The sequence below is a fragment of the Cydia amplana genome, chromosome 26 (assembly GCF_948474715.1).
Source record: "Cydia amplana chromosome 26, ilCydAmpl1.1, whole genome shotgun sequence".
Taxonomy (NCBI): domain Eukaryota; kingdom Metazoa; phylum Arthropoda; class Insecta; order Lepidoptera; family Tortricidae; genus Cydia; species Cydia amplana.
The window spans coordinates 5589412-5612429 of NC_086094.1; the positions used below are offsets into that span (position 1 = coordinate 5589412).

Consider the following 23018-nt stretch of genomic DNA (forward strand, 5'->3'; position numbering starts at 1 on the left):
ATAACAATTTTATTCAAGACACTACGTATGTCGGACGAAAAATTTGAAGGAAACAATTAAAATTGCCAATACCTCAGTCATTTACGTAGGCTACAACGGGTTATTATATCCATTCTGCCGTCAAACGTGGTCAAACGGCTAACGATCGGAAGCGACGTCGGGCCGCCTACCGCGGACCACGTTCGAAGTATTACCTCTCTGTCGCACTTGTGAATTTGTACGTAAGTGAGACAGGGAGGCAACACGTCGAGCGTGGTTCGCGGTCGGCTCTCAGAGGGCTCTTTACATTTCACCGGCGACAGGATGGATGTAATAAGAACTTTTGTTAAAAATAGGTGGAGTTAGACCAAGTTAATTTGGCAGCGAATTTGGTAGCCCGGACGGTGCAAGTGTTATTTTAAACGTCAAATTTGACCTTGCATTTATATTGACTGGATTAATGTTTACAATTCACTTTATTGAATTTATTTAAAAAATATATTATTATCCAGACTAAAATAATATCATTATCTTTATATTTTCTAGGTTATTTTTTTCAATTGATGGTTATTGCATAATCGATTATTCGATACAACAGGCACGCCAAGTGTTGCTAGCATTGCCATGGAAAAAATTACATCACCATTTCATGGCAGGCGTTTGACGCATTTGTTAAAATTTCGACTTTTCGTGACAGCACGTCATTTTCGACATTTGATTGATAATTTTCTAAAGATCCATCAAATTAGTTTGTTTGAAAGTTAGTTTAGGTTCGAAATGTTAACATTTCATTAGCTTTATAGTTTTATTACGATGTGATATAGTGGGTACCATTTTAGGTTGTATCTAGGTAGTCCATAATGACTGCCCAAAAGTGTGTAGTGGAAGGTTGCAACTTGGAGTACGACGTTGTTTGCAGCTTTTCCTTCTACAAGTAAGTGTTTTCCCGCCATAATTTAGATTATAACTTAATTTCGCAACATTTACTTGCACCAATTCTTTGTAAGCCATAATGGCTTGACCTCGTAACGCATTCAATCTTTAGTTCAATCAAGAGTTGAAACGAGTGTATTTACTCTCGTATTGGATAACAATAAGGCTTGTTTACGTACGTAACACACTTAGCCACTTGCATATGCAATCATCCTACCTATATATGTGCATGAAAACTATTTATTTCTGTGTAAATATGCACTATATTACCACAGATTAGTAAATTCATGATAGTCACGTAAATTGCTTAAAATAGAAAGTTTCATTTAAGTCTTGAGACTTGCTGCTGATTACTGCTTCTAACTCAAATTATCAATATTATCGTATTAAACCACTCAAACAACTCGCACAATGGGTGATAAAATAACCTAAACATTAATCTTATAAAATAGGTATATAACCTAACTTAATAATATACACACATACAATTTTACTGATAGTGTCATTTTATCAGTTTATAGCATTCCTAAAATATCATTTGAAAAGGTGATAATATATAAACATCTTGCGAAATAATACACTATGTAGGTTTCATTTACCCAAAGGTTTTACCATCACGTAATTTTGTAATGTTTTTGTATATTCTGTAAACAACTGTTAAGCCCTGTCTGCATATCGCGGGGCAAGCTATCGAACATTGGCTCGCGCGGCAGCCGCGCGCAATTGATACCGGGTTGGCTCGCGAGCCAACTCACTGGCTCGCGAGCCAACCTGGTTGGTATCCATTGCGCGCGGCTGCCGCGCGAGCCAATGTTCGATAGTTTGCCGCGCGATATGGAGACGGGGCTCAAGGTTGTCCTCTTGAATTAAATATTTATATAGAACATAACCTAACTTCCAGGTTATCAATTTCTAACCTATATCAGGTTAGAAATTGATAATAATTCACATGCATCCATATGTTGCAGTGATTGGTTAAATGATTACAACAATAACTAGTATATTTTTATGGTAGGGGGGGTATTGTGAATGAGGGGAAAGTAGATTGTTTACAGTAATTTTGCTTATATTACATGTAAACACCATCATTACTGTGACTTATTTTACGAAAGTGTTTTTCAATAAAAAGATTCATCCCAGATTTGTATCATAATATTTGTTAACTTATAACAAGCAGAAACGTCTGTGAACGATGCTATTAATAGCAAGCTTAAGCTTAGAAGAAATTTAAAAGTGAAAAAATTACTAACCAACCACCCAAGGCAGTAAAATTCATTCTAAGCCTAATTATATTTGTTGTTCACAGTGTAAACACAGGTTCGGATAGCGAGCCGATCCGGCAAGAATGGATCGAGGGTGCTATGCAGGAGGAGAGCGAGTGTTTATGGCGCCATGTCAGTCTGCAGCTGTGCGGGTAAGATGTTATTGTTTGTGTTTTGTTGTATAATATGGGCATTTTCACTTAACTGTGCACCGTTAACGGCCACGGCAATCGTTACAAACTGACGGTCAATGTCAGATCCCATACATTTTGTCAGGAATGTAATGGTTAGACGTTACTGAAACACGACTTAAGGTGCACAGTTAAGTGAAAATGCCCATATACAACTAGCGACCCGCCCCGGCTTCGCACAGGTTAACAAATTATACATAAACCTTCCTCTCGAATCACTCTATCTACAAAAAAACCGCATCGAAATCCGTTGCGTAGTTTTAAAGATCTAAGCATATATACAGACAGACAGACAGCGGGAAGAGACTTTGTTTTATACTATGTAGTGAAGTGATTTTGTTGTGACTGACCAATCAGCCGGGACACGGCACAGATTCAAATCCATCCAACATTTCTTTGGTTTCAATGACGGTGCAGCCCTACCTAACCCGTCTATCTCCACCCTGCACTATTATAATTTTTCACACTAATTTTTCATTTTTGATAAACGTTATGACAATTAGCCGGATCCACACATAGCGAGCATACACGCGAGGCGGCCTGTAGATGTGCCTCGCCCGAGGCTATGCGGCCGAGGCCCGTCTACACTGGCAGTTTAGTGCGCGTGGAAATTGCGCGTATGCTCGCTCTGTGTGGACCTGGCTATTGACGTACTCTGAGGGTTATTAAGCCCCGTCTCCATATCGCGCGGCAAACCATCGAACATTGGCTCGCGCGGCAGCCGCGCGCAATGGATACAGGGCGTATCGAGTTGGCTCGCGCGGCAGCCCGGTATCCATTGCGCGCGGCTGCCGCGCGAGCCAATGTTCGATAGTTTGCCGCGCGATATGGAGACGGGGCTTAAGATTTGATCATAATATTTGAACTTTTACAACAGGTATCACTTCGAGCTGGACGCACAAGGCCTATGGATCGACTCCCCCATGTTGCCAGAGCTCCTAACTCTTCAGGAGCAGGTGGCTCCCATCACACAGACCCCCCAAGACAAGAGAGGTGAGCTAACCTTAGTAGTTACAGCACAGAATATATAATAATAGGTACAGAAGATTCACTCTCTAACACAGCAGTCGGCAACCTTTTAGCAGCCAAGGGCCACATATATTTCGTTTTTTTTTAGCATTAGAAATAACGTAAACAATCTTGATGTGTCTTTTAATTGAAAAACACATTTTAAAAATAAGTTACGGCAAATATGTAACAATTATGGATCTAATACGATCATTTATATTCTTCTGCTTTCATAAGTAATAGTTTTTGATTTTTAAAAAGCGGTTTTCAATTAAAAGACATGTCAAGATTGCTTACCTTCTTGCAAGTTCTTTCTAATGCTAAAAAAAACGAACTATAGTAGTTAACGAAGTTGACGCGGGCCGCACTTTGTTAATATTTATGGCTTTATCAGCTATTGCCGTTTATCAATATTACGTACAAAATAGCCAGGGAGGCTCGCGGGCCGCAAGTGACATGTTCACGGGGCGCAGGTTGCCGACCGCTGCTCTAACAAAACGCGTCTATTACGACAGATATGACCGCTAGGTGGCGCAAGCGCGAGCAGGCGTCCGTTCCGTAGCGGAGCGCGTCAACTACTATGGCTAGCAGTGGCGGCGCGTCCATAAAAGCCGATTACCACCGGCTTTCCTGTTTTTGGACGTTTGAGCAGAGTTGTAAAGGAAATATGTAGGCCAAATTAGCCCGGCTTGCCTATGGATATGTTTGACGCGCCGTCACTGATGGCTAGACACCAAAATTGGTGTGGGCCGCATGGACTTGTAGGTACTTGTAGCGACGCGACGAAATCGCGCAGTGAGCCACGCCTGGTTACAGTAGGTGTTCGGTATTGTTATATTTTGTTACTACAGACTACTACAGTTGACTACACCAATGCGAGGAAAATACAAGGTACAAAATGTTATAATTCCATTTCCATATTTATCATTCAAAATTTGCACCAAATCACTTTGCACTCTAGGGAATAAAATGCAACTTTGGCGCCGAGAGCCTTTCCGACCAGATGTGGTGAAATATATTTTGTGTGTAAGTTTAACGGAAGTGAATGATAGGAGAAAAACTTAGGGTTTTTAAGCGATAGTCGACATTATGTACATTATAGCTAGACTAAAACTTAAACAAAAATGGACTCTATGCAAATGAGAATAGGGTTTAAAATCGTAAAGGTTCCGTCTGGTTGCAGGCCGGGACCCGTCTGGCGGCTACCAAGGCCTATTCGAACGATTCGTAGGCGGGAACTCTAAAGGTACACTTTCATTTGTACCTAACATGAGCTCTGTAGTATAAATCCTAAGAACATTGAACTATAGAAAATTATTAATAGTAAAGGTGTAGTTTAAGAAAAATTGTTCCTCGTATTCGACAGCTGAAGTAGATGTCGCTTTATGTCCCCTTACATTACGCATAAAGTAAAGACTCCTATCACGATGAATTTCACGGGTCTATACGAAATTCTACGTGCCTAGCGTCTTAATTTTAGTACCACTGTGCTAGTAATAGAGGTATTATTTTAGAGCGCATAATTATTATTTACAGGTAAAAAAAGTCTCAAATAATTAATTAGATATTGGTCACGTAATTTAGTACTTTGAAACACATTATTTATGAGTTCACATTAATTTTCATAAATAATCGTGTAGACAGACCGTAGGTATCTTAGTATCATACTTAGATTACACAGAGCTCGAAATGAAAGTAAATATAAACTTATGACATGTTATTTGTTATTTGATATGTCTTTAAATATAACTTTGAGGTACCTATCTAAACATTTATTTGATAAAGTGAATACTTTTGAAAATAATAATTTCGTGAGTTGAGAATAATGTTACTCCTAACTTTTAATCCAGGCTTCAACAAAACATTAAATAAATTCAAGAAAATAAAGCTTTCCACAAATTATTTTAAACATGATCGGCTTTTTGAAACTTCTTTTATTAAAAGAACGTTATCGCCCTAACGCTTCTGGTGTTGCGGGTGTCCATGGGCGGCGGTAATCGCTTACCACTACGTATTCTTCATGTCATTATAATCAAAAGATAAATAAAGTCTAAGAAGATAACGTGCCTGCGAAAATCAAGAAAAAAAATATGCTCGAAAAGATGGCGCCCCACCTTTGGCCTATACTTGATAGGTGGCGACACCGTTTGATATTTAACAATTTTAACACATATCAGTGAAATAACAAGGATCAAAGTCAAATGACGTTCTAAAAGTTTTAATCCTGTGTCGACAGATAAATAAATAAATATTAATGGACATTTTTACACAAATTGGCTAAGCCCCACGGTAAGCTCAAGAAGGCTTGTGTTGTGGGTACTCAGACAACGATAGATATAATATACAAATACTTAAATACATAGAAAACAACCATGACTCAGGAACAAATATCTGTGCTCATCACTCAAATAAATGCCCTTACTGGGATTCGAACCCAGGACCACGGCTTCACAGGCAGGGTCACTACCCACTAGGCCAGACCGGTCGTCAGATGGCAGTAAATTTACTGCGATTACAAAATTTACTTTGCCAATACGCCTCTATACTAAATTCTCTTTGCTATAATGATATCACTGTAAATTTTGTATTGACTTATAAACTGAAATATACCTCTATATCGTAATTCCGTAAGGAATTCGTATAGGAGGTGCAAGCGCATATTGCTTGCCCTTAGAGTTCGCCTAGTCATAGTGAGATGGCATATAGTCGAGAAATTGGGACGGGTTCCGCCGTGGCGGGGTGGCTCAAGGCGTTAGTCCGGATCAGGGATGTTGCGAATATCCGCATCCGCAACCGCGGAACTTCCGCATTATTTTCAACATCCGCATCCGCATAAAATCGATGCGGATTTAATGCGGATGCGGATGTGGAACAGGTCGGTACAGGAACGTCTTAGCATCGGCGTAAGTGCTAGACTGCTAGGTAATTTAGTCATTAACCAAAAAAACCTATGAGAAATGAGCAGTCAAGCGTGAGTGGGACTTAATGTACGGAACCCTTTGGAACGCGCTCCGACTCAAACTTGGCCGGTTTTTTTAAATAAAAATTACTAAAATGTAATATTTGACGTTTTTTATGGTACTATCTTGACATCCGCATCCGCGGATGTGAGCATTTAAAAATCCGCATCCGCGGATGTCAAAAAATCGGCATCCGCAACATCCCTGGTCCGGATTGCTAAAGACGCCGGTTCGAATCCGGCCTTCAACCACTGGAGGGCTTCATCACTTTTTCTTTAATATAATGATATCTGTTTCAGTTTATAATTTATATATAGAAAATATTTAACAAAATAGTTTGATTTGTTCCCAAAGTTGTATGTGAAATCCTGAATATTGTTTAAAAATGTTGAATTTAACGAGAAATTGTCTCTTGTTCATAGCCGCTGACATAATCCGGATGGAACATAACTACAGCGAGGAGCCTCCGAAGCATGACCCTCCGGAGAACGTCTCCAGGCTGAATGTTCGCCAGCTGGTTGACACACTTGGATATTTGTGAGTACATATATATTTGTTAACTAGTCACATAGAATCAGGGTTCGAAAGGATAATTATCAATGAATATCCTGATCTTCATAATAGGCTACATGACTAATTATTTTTTATGGTATCAATCGATCGGGTTTGTTTTTAGGATCAAATGTCTTTATGGGACCCATTGCATTAAAGTAACACAAAAGTCAGAAATTGTAGTCAAAGTCCGACAGTCGCACTTCACTCGCGAAACGCCCTATACAAAACGGCCAGAGGCCGTGACGTCATCGCCCATCTTGTAGTATGGACAAAACAAGAAAATTGCGTTTTTGTCGGTGAAATATTGCGTTTATGTATATAGTTGCTGTACAATCTTTTTTTGGATGAAATGTAAGGAATCGAATGGTACCCTTACTTTTATCGTTATTGGAAGTTAAAAAAAAACTTAAATTTTGAAACTTTCAGGTCCTGTATTTTTGTAATTTTTCAATATTTTATTTTAATATCCACATTATTGTTATAAATTGCTCGTTTGCTATCTATTTTACTAGATTTTGTTATAAAACTCAACATGTGTCATCATCCCTATTATCGTGATTTTTATGCCTGATAATTATCGATTTGATAATAACCTAAAATATAAAAAAACGCCCCAATATTTTTTTTTACTATCAAAGAATTCAAAGAAAATAATTGTAGCACCATCCATAACTGGGATAATTATCGCGATAATTATCAAAGACTATAATGATCTGGATAATTTCGAACCCTGCGTATAGAATACGTATTTTCAAACCCGTCACCACAGATAGCCTATTGGCTATCCAAGCCAGGGGGTAAAGTCAGACCTAAAAGGAGATACACAGAATGTCAGGATATTGTTAAATTATTTTAGTTGGTAGTTTTTAGGCGTTTATGTTCACATAGGATCTGTGCGGAAAGAGAAGAGTCGTGAAATGTATGGGACCCAATACATTCTACGACTCCTCTTTCCGCACAGACTCTAAAATGGCGTAACTATAGTTGGTCAAACCAATCTGTCAGTCGGTAAGAACCAGGAAAACTATACTCAACCTTTTCTTTTGGGTGCTAGTACTAGTGTAAGATAAAGATAGTATGATTTTATCTGTCTTTGTTTGAAATGAGACAATCCTTTGACAGACTATACTTATTTTGTTTTCCATGTGTGCAAATTAATAAATGAAATGAAAAGTGTCAGAGCCGATTTTAGAAAAATACACTATAATATCCTAATAAAAGAAATTTACCTTAGAAGTTGAATATCTATATACATAATAGAAAAAAATAGTAACTGATGATGGAATCCTAGAATGTAATGATGGCATTAGAAACTGTTTCATGTCGGTTTTATATCGTTATATGTTATTAGTAAAAGCTTTTGGCAAAAATGGAATTTTTGGTACAAGCTTTTATCGCTGACTGTACTTTTCTTTCCACAGGCAACTAATACTCATCGAGACAATTCTAAAAACCCCAAACACAATTAAGTTGCGTTGTTTTACTCGTATCAGAGTTCCTATGGTCACCTCCTGTCTCCATCATCAGATCAGCTCGATGGTACCATAATATTGCATTGTCGTCCAACATAGTATGCAAATTTTCAGCTTCATTGGAAGTCGGGAATTGGGTCAAATTTAACTTGCAAGATTTGACCCGTTCAAACCAGGGATGTTGCGAATATCCGCATCCGCATCCGCAACCGCGGAACTTCCGCATTATTTTCAACATCCGCATCCGCATCCGAATAAAATCGATGCGGATTTAATGCGGATGCGGATGTGGAACAGGTCGGTACAGGAACGTCTTAGCATCGGTGTAAGTGCTAGACTGCTAGGTAATTTAGTCATTAACCAAAGAACCTATTAGAAATGAGCAGTCAAGCGTGAGTGGGACTTAATGTACGGAACCCTTGGAACGCGAGTCCGACTCGCACTTGGCCGGTTTCTTGAAATAAAAATTACTAAAATGTAATATTTGACGTTTTTTATGGTACTATCTTGACAATGCGGATGTGAGCCTTTAAAAATCCGCATCCGCATCCGCGGATGTCGAAAAATCGGCATCCGCAACATCCCTGGCTCAAACATATGTAGTTACATACTTACATAGGTACGTTGCAAGTTAAATAGAAGCTTGTAAAACTATTGTGTCGACAGATCTCTAAAGAACCTGCAACGCAAGCAGCTGTGGGTAGTCAAAGTGGAGACAGACAAGGCTGAGGCTTCCATCACACAAGCGGAGCAGGTGATAGCCAAGATGCAAGACCCCAAGCAGATCATAGAGGTATGCGGTATTTTGCCATGTTTCCATTAACACTTTACCAGGCTTCTTCTTCGCGTTGTCCCGGCATTTTTGCCACGGCTCATGGGAGCCTGGGGTCTGCTTGGCAACTAATCCCAGTAATTGGCGTGGGCACTAGTTTTTACGAAAGCGACTGCCATCTGACCTTCCAACCCAGAGGGTAAACTAAGCCCTTATTGGGATTAGTCCGGTTTCCTCACGATGTTTTCCTTCACCGAAAAGCGACTGGTAAATATCAAATGATATTTAGTACATAAGTTCGGAAAAACTCATTGGTACGAGCCGGGGTTTGAACCCGCGACCTCCCGATTGCAAGTAGCACGCTCTTACCGCTAGGCCACCAGCGCTTCTAACACTTTACCAGGCTGACAGTTCAAAAATGACAATCGGATGTAGGGTATTTGGCTGTATTTACAATAAATTATTTTACACCATGCATGAAATAAAGCACCAGAAGATTAATAGACAATCGTAGACAGCAGTTATTTTTAGAAACAATTTGTATTTTAAAACCAGTATAAAACTATAAGAGTAGGTTATTTGCTTGTGACGTCACATGCTAGTGTTTCATGTAAATTCCAAAATCGTTTTGACAGTTCGAAAAAAGAGACTGATTTGACTAGTAGTCAAATACCCTATATGGAACACAAGTTTGAAGTGCCGTAACCATGTGGGAAATATATATCCCTCAGCCTGGTAAAGGGTTAAACTCAATATAAGACCTGGATAAAAAGATAGTTTTACAATGATCATTTTAAGATTACATATTTAGTTAAACAAATATATTACTAAACTAAATCCAGAAAGAAACTCGCCCTGCTATCTAGATGCAAAGGTGCCTATCATGCTCGCATGCACCAGTCATTTCCATTGTTCTTTAAAAAAATTAGTATCGCTTGCATACGTATGATACGCATACCTCGCAACCGAGCTAGCAAATCTGTAGCAGTTGTACGTCAGGGTTATCACTACTACGCATAAACTAAAGTAAGAAAAATATTTTCTTTGTTTTCAAACACACCAATATTTTCAAGCAATGAAAATTCCATGTTAATATTTGAAAGAAATGCGAAAAAAAACGTGATTTTATAAACAAAATAACAGATACATTGAAACGCATCTAATACTGACATTGACCTATTAATTTATATTACTTGACAGTAAATTAAACCGGGTTATATCGGAAGAGGGTCAACCAGGGTCTCGATCAATTTTATTAATCTTACATACAATAAAGTTAAAGCAAAATGGTTCATCATAATCGCCAACCCTGACACAAAACTGTCATATGCTACGATTTTGCTAGCTCCGTTGCGGGGTATGAATTGATACGTAACTGCTTGATAAAAATATAGTTCATCAGGGAGAGAATTCTGTCTCCAGCAGTGGACATCCTTCATCAGATATGAACATGACAAGGCGTGGGGCGTTTTCTAAAATAAATATTGAAAACCCGATTCTCACAGATCCTGGTGTTTTTGGGTTCTTTCAACTCAGAATCACTAGCATATTCAATCCTGATGATAAAAAAATATGTCCCAAAAATTTGTATGAAAATTGTACATTCCACTACGTCACATCCATGCAAGTGAAAAATTTTCTCATAATAAAACGTGACTTAATGGAATGGACATTTTGGGACATCTTTTTTTAATGGCGGGATGGAGAATGCTGTCGATTCTGAGTAGAATGAGCCCAAGAATGTCCAGATTTGAAAGAATCAGGTTTTTGATATTTATTTTAGAAAAAGCCCGGCTCACTCCGCGATTTCGTCGCGTCGCTAAAAGTACATGCGGCCCACACCAATTTTGGTGTCTAGCACCGCTACGGAACGGACGCCTGCTCGCAGTTGCGCCACCTAGCGGTCATATCTGTCGTAGTAGACGCGTTTTGTTAGAGAATCTTCTGTACCTAGTACTATTATTTATTGTGTGACATGACAAGGTATAATACATAGACTAGGAATCCTCTGGACAATTATTTCATGAAACCGATGCTGCCAAAAATACGGGGGTGCGGGGGACGAGGTGAGCGAGTCCCGTGCCGTGATTGGTCCGTTCAAAGACACGGACGTCACACAAAGACACTTTGACTCGAAAATGGAGTAAAACTACCGTATATTTGTGGCAGAGGGGGTAGCGCTACTATGCTCAGTCTAGAGCAGCCATACTCTAAGTGTGGCTGCTCTAGACTGATGGGTTCCGCAAGAATTTAGAACACTATGCTTTAGTCGCCTCGAAAAATTTTACTATGCCGCCACCGTATTGTAGGGTTCCATCAAGTATTTCGCTATCCAAAAGGGTTCCGTCAAAGAAAAAGATTGAGAACCGCTGGTCTAGAGGATGTCTTGTCTGTGGTATAATATTAAATGTATGTTTGTTTGTAGATCATACCACAGCCGCAGACGGAAGACCAACCAGTCCAGAACGAAGTCAGCATCATGGAGGACTCGACCATCTCCGACAACTTCATCTACGAGATAGCCGAAGAACAGGAAATCACTATGGACGAGGTATATTTTACAAGCTTTTATTTAGTTTCACCATAGAGAAATAAAGACAAGAGTGCTCACTCCATACATCAGTTCAGACTATTAATTTCAGTGTCTACATCTAGCATCGAGTAGCGGAACTATCAGTACTGCTACTTGACAATAGATGTAGCACCGACCGGAAAGTCTTATCTCAACAGCATAAGACTTTCCGGTCGGTGCTACATCTATTGTCAAGTAGCAGTACTGATAGTTCCGCTACTCGATGCTAGATGCTAATAGTCTTTTTGGTACTAAAACTGATGTATGGAGTGAGCACTCTATGTATTTTTTTCTCTATGGTTTCACCTGTCCCGTTGTCTGTCTGTCGGTCTGTAATCTAATCTTGCAAGTTAAACTTGATCCACTTCCCGGTTTCCGATTGAGCTGAAATTTTGCATGCATGTATAAATCGGATGACAATTCAATATTATTATGACATAGAGCTGATCTGATGATGGAGACAGGAGGTGGCCATAGGAACTCTGTGATGAAACAACGCAACCTAATTGTGTTAGGGGTTTTTAGAATTGTCTCGATGAGTATTAGTTGTCTGTCGTAAGAAAAGTACAGTTAGCGATAAAAGCTTGTACTGTACGATATATAGCGAGCGATGGCGTACCTTTGGCCTACTGTCGAGTAGATGTCAAATGAGTCAAATGTTATTCTATATTTCGTTTTTTTTTTGCATTAGAAAAAAGGTAAACAATCTTGATGTGTCTTTTAATTGAAAAACATGTTTTAAAAACAAGTCGAAGCAAATATGTAACAATTATGAATCTAATACGATCATTTATATTCTTCTGCTTTCATAAGTATAAGTTACAGATTTTTAAAAAGCGTTTTTCAATTAAAAGACATGTCAAGATCGCTTACCTTCTTTCTAATGCTAAAAAAACGAACTATAACCGTTTTCATCTTCTGTCGAAACATAATTTACTTTGACCATAGAGAAATATAAGTAAATAAAGAGTGGTAACTCCATACATCAGTTTTCGTACCAAAACGCGAGTTAGTTCGTAGTCGACATCTAACGTCAAGGTAGTGGAACTAGTTACGACTCTTTCTTCAAATTCTCTTTAGTACAGGGGTGACATCGTCACTGAGTGACAAAACTCCATGTTTGTACCAACACTTTCAGAGACAAATATAATTTTATTAGGCTTTAGTAGGTTTTTTTTGACACATTTATTCTCCCTTATTTATTACCAACTTTTAATTTGGGGTGGATCAACTATTTCTTGTTGTTATTCTGTCCGGTCGGCCAAGAGACAATAGTAGCATAGTTTGTTAGAAGACCATTGTACACCACCTTCTTCTGACACGCTTAGTAGACGACCCTCAATGGAAAGGGTTTATAAGTATCACAAAAAAGCGTGTTTGGAAAATTTGAATGCCTAAAAATCAAGTTTTATAGAGTGACCCAGGGGAAAATAACCATGGCAACGAGTGACAAGAAAAAGTTGATTCACCATTGACTTACAAAAACATATGTTACCTCAGGTGAAAGAGATCCCAGCAGACACCAACAAGGAGTGGATGGTGAACATAGTGCCTGAGGATAACAAGCCTAAATACGCGTACATCAAGCACTGCACCACTGGCAAGAAGAAAAGACACTTCACCGCGGAAATGAACGAAATTACATTGCAAGGTAAATCAAATTAAACACATCAGTCTTTGAAATGCATTTGGACTTTGGACTTATAGACATACTAGCTTCTACCCGCGGCTTTGTCTGCTATGATGATGATTGATAAAAACTACCCTATGTCTTTTCTCGGGGCTCAAACTATGTCCATACCACTTTTTTTCCAAATCAGTTCAGCGGTTTAAGCGTGAAGAGGTAACAAACAGACACACTTTCGCATTTATAATAAGCGTATGGAAGTATGGATTAGTAGGGATAACACAGACACCCCTACAGTATCTTAAACCTCTAAAACATTATATGTATACAGGGTGGCCCATTTAGATCGGTCAGTATGGGAAAATCTGAAACAATAAGACATACAACGATCTCTTCTTAGGAACCATGCCATCGATTTTAGTAACAAGAAAAACTGCATTCATACATAAAAAAAAAATTGTACTCAGCTCGGGAATCGAACCCGGACGTTTTGAAAAATAAAACTAAAATTATTTCTATTTAGATATCGATTGTGTAGGTCTTAAGCAGTAAATGTTACTATGTAACATGATGTCTGAAATGAATAAAATGCATTGTTTTCATATCCTTTAATTTATTTTAGTATGTTTTCGAAATGACCACCATTTTTTTCAATACATTTTACATAATTTTTTTTATATATGAATGCAGTTTTTCTTCTTACTAAAATCGATGACATGGTTCCTGAGAAGCGATTGTTGTATGTCTTATAGTTTCAGATTTTCCCATACTGACCGATCTAAATGGGCCATCCTGTATATAATGTTTTAGAGGTTTAAGATACTGTAGGTCTGTCTGTGTTATCCCTACTAATCCATACTTCCATACGCTTATTATAAATGCGAAAGTGTGTCTGTCTGTTACCTCTTAACGCTTAAACCGCTGAACTGATTTACAAAAAAAAATTGTATGGACATAGTTTGAGCCCCGAGAAAAGACAGGGTAGTTTTTATCAATCATCATCATCATAGCAGACAAAGCCGCGGGTAGAAGCTAGTATGTCCATAAGTCCAAACCCATTTCAAAGACTGATGTGTTTAATTTTATTGTAAATAGAAAAAACACAAGTTACAGTAATAACACAGATATTTGTTCCCGAGTCATGGATGTTTTCTATGTATTATTGTATTTGTATATTATACAGGGTGGCCAAAAAGTTGTGGATCAAACGAAACAGGGAGATAAAGGAGGTAATTTCCAACAAAAAATCTTTCTACAGCATGGCCATAACTTCATTGCACGAAAAAATATGAATTTTTGTTTTTCAATGAAACTACCGAGTTTTTTTACAATTTAATCAATAAAAATTTTGTAACGCTTCAAAATTAACGGGAAAAAATTAATTGCTCGTTAAATTTGGTACCAAGAGAAAAAAAAAAGTTAAGTAAAATTCATAACTTTTCGTGCAATGAAGTTATGGCCATGCTGTAGAAAGATTTTTTGTTAGAAATTACCTCCTTTATCTCCCTGTTTCGTTTGATCCACGACTTTTTGGCCACCCTGTATATATCGTTGTCTTATACCCAGAAGTCCCACAACACAAGCGTTCTTGAGCTTACTGTGAGTAGGCAATCTGTGTAAGAATATCCGATGATATTTATTTATTTATAATTAACTACAACGCCCAATCAGCGAATCCCAGTTAACCTAAGGGATCTTTTCCAGTTAACCTCACCCTCTTTTCACTTTCTCCTCTCATCTACTCAAAGGTTAACTGGAAGAGATCCCTCAAACGGATAAGTTCGCCTTTGTACTTCTTACTAATTGTATGTTATTTTTAATATGTCTTTTTGTACAATAAAGAGTTTACTAATACTACTTAACTATTAATGACTTAAAACATCAATGTTTAACTTACTTTTTATATCCAAAGGCGACTACGAAAACTACTACATCCTCCCGGATGCGGATCCGTCCGTGGGTGTCGAGATCACCACCAGCTATGAACCGGACAACTACATAGTCGAGGAGTACGAGCACTTGGTGCTTGAGGAGAGGCCCCGGAAACGCAAGGACACGCCCGGGGAGAGTGGGAGGAAGAAGAAAAAGCGACTCAGCTCTTCTATGAGGGAACAGGTTGGTTTAATACTAAATATATAAATAATTTTCAAAATCGGTCCAGTAATGACGGAGATATGGAGTAACAAACATAAAAAAAAAATAAAAAAAAACATACAACCGAATTGATAACCTCCTCCTTTTAGATTTGGAAGTCGGTTAAAAAATAGGTGAAAAGAAAGCGACTAAATATGAGAATCAGTAGTAAAATAGTTTGTAGTTAGTCTTTTTATAAGGTAAAGTAGCCTGAAGCGCCTCTGGGAGTCAGGTTTCTCTAAAATCTGCCCCGTCGAGATCTCTCGTCTCTGGGTAGGGCCAAATATCTCTAAAATCTGCCCCGTCGAGATCATGACCAGCTATGAACCAGACAACTACATAGTCGAGGAGTACGAGCACTTGGTGCTTGAGGAGAGGCCCCGGAAACGCAAGGACACGCCCGGGGAGAGCGGGAGGAAGAAGAAAAAGCGACTCAGCTCTTCTATGAGGGAACAGGTTGGTTTAATACTAAATATATAAAAAAATAGGTGAAAAGAAAGCGACTAAATATGAGAATCAGTAGTAAAATAGCTTGTAGTTAGTCTTTTTATAAGGTAAAGTAGCCTGAAGCGCCTCTGGGAGTCAGGTTTCTCTAAAATCTGCCCCGTCGAGATCTCTCGTCTCTGGGTAGGGCCAAATATCTCTAAAATCTGCCCCGTCGAGATCATGACCAGGTATGAGCCGGACAACTACATAGTCGAGGAGTACGGACACTTGGTGCTTGAGGAGAGGCCCCGGAAACGCAAGGACACGCCCGGGGAGAGTGGGAGGAAGAAGAAAAAGCGGCTCAGCTCTTCTATGAGGGAACAGGTTGGTTTAATACTAAATATATAAATAATTTTCAAAATCGGTCCAGTAATGACGGAGATATGGAGTAACAAACATAAAAAAAAAATAAAAAAAAACATACAACTGAATTGATAACCTCCTCCTTTTAGATTTGGAAGTCGGTTAAAAAATAGGTGAAAAGAAAGCGACTAAATAAGAGAATCAGTAGTAAAATAGTTTGTAGTTAGTCTTTTTTATAAAGTAAAGTAGCCTGAAGCGCCTCTGGGATGACTCCCAGAGGCGCTTCAGGCTGACGGTTTCTCTAAAATCTGCCCCATCGAAATCTCTCGTCTCTGGGTAGGGCCAAATATCTCTAAAATCTGCCCCGTCGAGATCTCTCGTCTCTGGGTAGGGCCAAATATCTCTAAAATCTGCCCCGTCGAGATCTCTCGTCTCTGGGTAGGGCCAAATATCTCTAAAATCTGCCCCGTCGAGATCATGACCAGGTATGAGCCGGACAACTACATAGTCGAGGAGTATGAGCACCTCGTGCTGGAGGAACGGCCCCGGAAACGCAAGGACACGCCCGGGGAGAGTGGGAGGAAGAAGAAAAAGCGGCTCAGCTCTTCTATGAGGGAACAGGTTGGTTTAATACTAAATATATAAAAAAATAGGTGAAAAGAAAGCGTCTAAATGAGAGAATCGGTAGTAAAATAGTTTGTAGTTAGTCTTTTTTATAGAGTAAAGTAGCCTGAAGCGCCTCTGGGAGTCAGGTTTCTCTAAAATCTGCCCCGTCGAGATCATGACCAGCTATGAACCAGACAACTACATAGTCGAGGAGTACGAGCACTTGGTGCTTGAGGAGAGGCCCCGGAAACGCAAGGACACGCCCGGGGAGAGTGGGAGGAAGAAGAAAAAGCGACTCAGCTCTTCTATGAGGGAACAGGTTGGCTTAATACTAAATATATAAAAAAAATAGGGAAAAGAAAGCGTCTAAATGAGAGAATCGGTAGTAAAATAGTTTGTAGTTAGTCTTTTTTAATACTAAATATTTAAAAAAACAGGTCAAAAGATACCTCAAGAGAAGGCGAAATCCAGGTCCAAATTCCTCCATGAGAGAACAGGTAGTGAAATGGTTTGTAGTAGTCTTTAGGGTTCCGTACCCAAAGAGTAAAAACGGGACCCTAGTACTAGATGTTGGACTACGAAATAACTCGCGTTGTGGTAACCAAACTGATGTATGGAGTTACTACTCTTTCTTTACTTATATTTCTCTATGGCCCAGACCTTTGAATTATGTTTTTTTGCCCTCCAGACAGGGTTTTCTTTACAGCAACAAACATACATTGAGAAACAAAATCTTGTTAGAGTATAATTCTGATTCATCATCATGTTCCTTGCGTTGTCCCGGCATTTTGCCACGGCTCATGGGAGCCTGGGGTCCGCTTGGCAACTAATCCCAGTAATTGGCGTGGGCACTAGTTTTTACGAAAGCGCCTGCCATCTGACCTTCCAACCCAGAGGGTAAACTAGGCCCGTATTGGGATTAGTCCGGTTTCCTCATACCTATTCGGAAAAGAGCTTTTTCTTCCCTGCTAGGAGGGATCAAAGTGGCACTTTTCCACCCTGCTAGGAGGGATCAAAGTAGCACTTTTCTGTTCTAGAACACTATTTTTAAATATTTTTTTTCACATTATTTTTTTAGCTTAAATAATCTCTTTAAGCATCAGATTGTGTCAACACCTTAGCGTTGACACAATCTAATTTTTTTATTAACTCATAGTTGATGTGAATAGCAGTATATGTCACACGGTATCAAAATTATTTCGTCTTGGGCGTTAACACTTGAATCCCTCATTACGCTCAGGACTTTAGAATACGCCCTTGACGGAAATATATCATTTTGATCCCTTGTAACATAAACTACTATTTCCCTCCAGACAGGCTTTTCTTTACAATAACTAAAATACATACATTGAGAAACAAAATCTTGTTAGAGTATAATTCTGATTATTTTCCCAATTTATTGCAAATCGTATAGTAAATGCTTGGAACAAATTACCCTCTGAAGTTGTGAACTCTACAAGTGTGAATCAATTTAAAAATAGACTCGACAAACTATCAAAACAGTGAAATCGTGCTAAGTGAACTATGATTTAGACGCACCAGCATCAGCTGCCTGTCTAAAATGAAATAATAATAATAATAATAAGGTTGGATCAAGGGTCAGATGCAGAAGGCGGTGATCTTGGACACGGCGCGGATAGTCCGCCGGTTCCTCTCTCTGCGGCCCTGACCACCGGCAGCTTGGGCCCTGCCCCGCTGCCGGCGGCATTCTAGGTTAGGTTTTTTATAATGTGTTTATATGTATTTTTTATTGTTTTGTAAGTGTTTTTATATTTTACTTTTATATTCATATTATAAATAACCTAACGTAAGAGGAAAGATAAATAAATGAATAATAATAATAATTTCCAGGTAAAGCAGATAAAAACGGAAATCGCCGAGGACTGGGTGATAGACAACAGCATAGTGTACGAGCAGGAGGAAGAGTACGACGAGAGGAAGGGGTCGCCGCGCGTCCGACGGAAAAATAAGAAATATCTCGGGTACGATTTCGTTACGTAAAAGACCTCTTTTTTTACTCGACTTGGCGGGCACTGCCGTGCCCCCAGATACGGCGGTTTCATCCGGCGCTAACATAACTGGGACTAATATGACTCCTCATTTAAAAGGGTTAATTATAAAGGGTATTTTCAAAAGGGTTTATTTTTACTGTAACTAATAAGGTCCAATTTAGAAACAGAAATTGGACCTTAAGTTTTCTTAAGCAAGGTTCTCTCTAGAAGCATAGAGAAATATAGTAAGACAAGAGTGCTCACTCCATACATCAGTTTTGGTACCAAAAAGACTATTATTTTCATAGTCGACATCTAGCATCGAGTAGCGGAATTATTAGTACTGCTACTTGACGCTTGTTGATGTAGCACCGACCGGAAAGTCGTATGTTGTTGAGCATTAGACTCCGGTCGGTGCTACATCTATTGTCAAGTAGCAGTACTAATAATTCCGCTACTCAATGCTAGATGTCGATTGTGAAAATAATAGTCTTTTTGGTACCAAAACTGATGTATGGAGTGAGCAATCTATGTATTTTGTTCTCTATGCTAGAAGTACCGCTAAGAAAAATAAGCCCTTTTGAAAAGACAATACTCAAATATACTACAGATGTCATGCATAATTGTTTGCCTTCGTATTTTCTCGGATTCGTTCGTATTTGTCATGCTACTTCTGTCAGCCTACGTACGAATTCACAAGTGCGACAGAGAGGCAACACGTCGAACGTGGTTCGCGGTAGGTCCTCTGACTTGTTGTACCGAGACTGACTGAAATAGCAAGACACGTTCGTACGTTTCCGTAATAATGCGTAAAAATAATTATGCACTACATCTGTATGCAACACATTTAATTTAACCCCTAATGTCGATAATAAATATAATTAATTAATTTAACCCCTGATTCATGCAAAACGTATTAAAATAAAAAATACTGAGGGGTTGAGGGGTCTATGTGGTTAAGTCTATTGCTCAGTATAAAAGGCGCTGGAATTTTTTTTCGTTATTTATCAATATCAAAGAGAATTGATTGTAATAGAGAGGTAAAGTCTAAGCAAAAACCGTGCCCCTTAGTGTGACATGCAAAAAAGATGGCGCTGTCCTGCGCCATAAGTTTTGCGGTCACTGAATTGTCAAACGTCAACTTTTGACAATAAGAGTTACCGCCAAATGTATGGAGCTGACAGCGCCATCTCGTTTACCTGTCAAACACGAGCACGAAATTGTCTTACATTTTACTCAATCAATGTATCTTTGGTATATATTTATTAATTGAATATGTTCACGTTTTTATTTTAAACTCAATAATAAAGAGTTTTACAGTATGGGGCTACTTTTCCGCACTAGTGCGTAAAATAGCATTTTCGTGCGTATGTCGAAACTTTAAAGTGCCATATGTACTGTAAAACGTTGTTCAATACACGTGCGAATAGGTAATTCGCAACTCGTGTCGATTTAAAACACTCCCTTTGGTCGTGTTTTAATTTATCGCCACTCGTTCCGAATTTCCGCTTTTTCGCACTTGTATCGAAAATAACTATTTTCTATGTTTTAACTCATGAAACCCTACTTGTTACGTATTTTTAAAAAGCGCCATCTGTGTTGAGCTTTCCGCTCTTAACCTCATTAGTAGACGGTACCTAGTTTCTTGACAGTTGTGCTAGCTCTCTTTATAGACGGAAGAGATATAAATAACACTATTTCTGTTTACCGAGTTTTGAGAATAAACTTATTTTTAATGTTGGATGAAACCAATTTTTGCCTTGTTTGATATGATATAACATAGTAAGGGAAACTTGCATATAGTGGGTCTGTAGTAAAATAAGTTTTTTTTTTAATTAATGTTTGTCACAGAATTTATGGATCTCTTAAAAAATGAGATGCAAAAAAAAATGGCAATTTTAGTGTACACTACACCTCAAAGATACATTGATTGAGTGAGATGCGTAAAATCTAAGACAATTTCGAGCTTCGAATTTGACAGGTACCTAATCGAGATTGCGCTGTACAGTTCCATACATTTGGCGGTAACTCTGATTGACAAAAGTTGACGTTCAATTGACAATTCAGTGACCGCAAAACATATGGCGCAGGACAGCGCCATCTGTTTTGAATGTCACATTAAGGGACACGTTTTTTTCTTAGACTTTACCTCTCTATTACAATCAATTCTCTTTGCTACATATAAAAATCTAAATGGCCTTTCTTTAAGTATTTATGACCACTATATCCAATCTTCATACCCATTAGATATGTATATTTTCTGTTTACCCTAAATGTCGATATTTGCTTTGGTTTAATACCTTTCATTATATTGTAACGGTTTTATATGTGTATATAAAAACACATACAATTTTTATACACCGAGACTCCAAATAACCCTTACTAATAAATATCTATACCTAAGAAAAGTTATATCAGAATGGAATAACATGTCCCAGTGTTGGACAGTGTCCCAGTAGTTGACACCATCTTAATGACAAACATGTCATCTATTGGAATAGGGGGTATTACTGCAATGTTCTGCCGCCAGAGTGCAGCACTAGCACGCATCGTAAACCATAGAGTAACTTATACATACTGTGCCTGTGTTTTTGACAAGTTTTCAATGACAATAAAAAAAATACATTGATACATCAAGGCGGTTTGTTTACAAAGGGCCTACCGGGGAAATCGAAACTCAGCTATCTGCCTCTTTATCGCTCGAAGTCGAATATGCAAGAGTGATAGAGAGGTTAGATAACAAAATTTCGACTCCTCGTTTGCGGTAAACCTCAGATTGTGAGTAGTTGTGGTAGTGGCGCCCCCTACGCAAAGTTTCGCGTAACATTCCCTATTAAGCTACCACACACTAGAACATTTATTTTATCTCTTTTTATCATTAGGCAATAGGGAATATTACGCGAGTCTGCGTATACAAGTAAACAATTTAAGGGTCTACCGCAAACGAGAGAGTCGACATTTTGTTATCTAACCTCTCTATCACTCTTGCATATTCGAGCGGTAAAGAGGCAGATAGCTGAGTTTCGATTTCGCGTTTCCCGGTAGGCCGTTTGTAAACAAACCGCCTTGATGTATCAATGTCATATTTGATTGTCTGTGAAAACTTGTCAAAAAACAGTTTAAGGCACAGTGTGTATAAGTTACTCTATGGTATACTTAAGTCACTAGTGCTGCACTCTGGCGGCAAAACATTGCAGTAATACTCCCTATTGATGTGATATACTCAGTTGTCATATCTGTCATATGACATTTTTATTATAGCGCGCCCTATGGCGCTGTTTACAAAAACTATTGAAATCGATTTATTTTGTTTCAGAAATAAACTAACCTAAAACAAATTGGACCTACGTTGATATAACACTTACGTGCGGTAAGATATGGTTAAGAGCCCATCAACATGCACACTAGCGCCACTACTAAATAATCGTGATTATTTAAATTTAACGAAAGATATTTAAAAAAGGGGGCCGCTACGTACTGTATCTTGTATTAAAGTACCTTTTGAATACATCAAACTAGTTTCTATGTTGCTGGATTCGTCAATCTATGCGTCCAAAGTTAAAACGGCCGTTTTTGTTTTGAGTTCGTAGTTTGAGGAATCCAGCAACATAGAAACTAGTTTGATGTATTCAAAAGGTACTTTTATACAAGATACAGTACGTAGCGGCCCCCTTTTGTTTAGATATCTTTCGTTAAATTGAAATAATCACGATTATTTAGCAGTGGCGCTAGTGTGCATGTTGATGGGCTCTTAAAGTCGGGTTATTGGGGCCCACGTTGTATGTTTTAGTTTTAAAAATCGAAGAATTATTGATTGTAATATAAATGTAGTTTAAGAAAGAATCGTGCCTTTGAGTTTGCCAGCTGAAAAAGATGGCGCTACTGCGCCAAGGTTTGTGGTAACTGAGTTGTCAAAAACATTTTTTACACAGTTACCGGATGCATGGCGCCATCTACGTTAGCTGTCACATTATGAAGCATGAGTTTATCTTAAACTTTACACATCTATAGTATTTTCCAAATAGCTTGGGTACGGTGACAGCTGTCATTTTCATACAATTAATAACGTGAAAAGCCTTATACGCAAAATATGTATTGAGATGACAGCTGTCACCATACCCAAGCGTGTAAAATACTATAGTGCATACAATCTTTGATTTTAACGCAC

At 38.5% G+C, this 23018-nt stretch overlaps 1 protein-coding gene across 1 annotated transcript; it reads left to right on the forward strand.

The window, feature by feature from the left end:
* The first annotated feature begins 613 nt into the window (after nucleotides 1-613).
* On the forward strand, nucleotides 614-18860 carry LOC134660248 (uncharacterized). Its single transcript, XM_063515993.1, has 10 exons — nucleotides 614-913; nucleotides 2219-2326; nucleotides 3243-3358; nucleotides 4557-4619; nucleotides 6756-6870; nucleotides 9027-9153; nucleotides 11558-11683; nucleotides 13205-13355; nucleotides 15244-15446; nucleotides 18717-18860. Exons 1-10 carry the CDS (start codon nucleotides 840-842, stop codon nucleotides 18858-18860), a joined length of 1227 nt encoding a protein of 408 aa, XP_063372063.1. The 5' UTR covers nucleotides 614-839.
* Nucleotides 18861-23018: the final 4158 nt, after the last annotated feature.

Coding starts and splice junctions, on each gene's coding strand:
- LOC134660248 (XM_063515993.1), top strand. CDS start 840: ATGACTGCCCAAAAGTGTGTAGTGGAAGGTTGCAACTTGGAGTACGAC. Junction 3,359..4,556: donor GACCCCCCAAGACAAGAGAG/GTGAGCTAACCT, acceptor GTCTGGTTGCAG/GCCGGGACCCGTCTGGCGGC. Junction 15,447..18,716: donor GCTCTTCTATGAGGGAACAG/GTTGGTTTAATA, acceptor TTCCAGGTAAAG/CAGATAAAAACGGAAATCGC.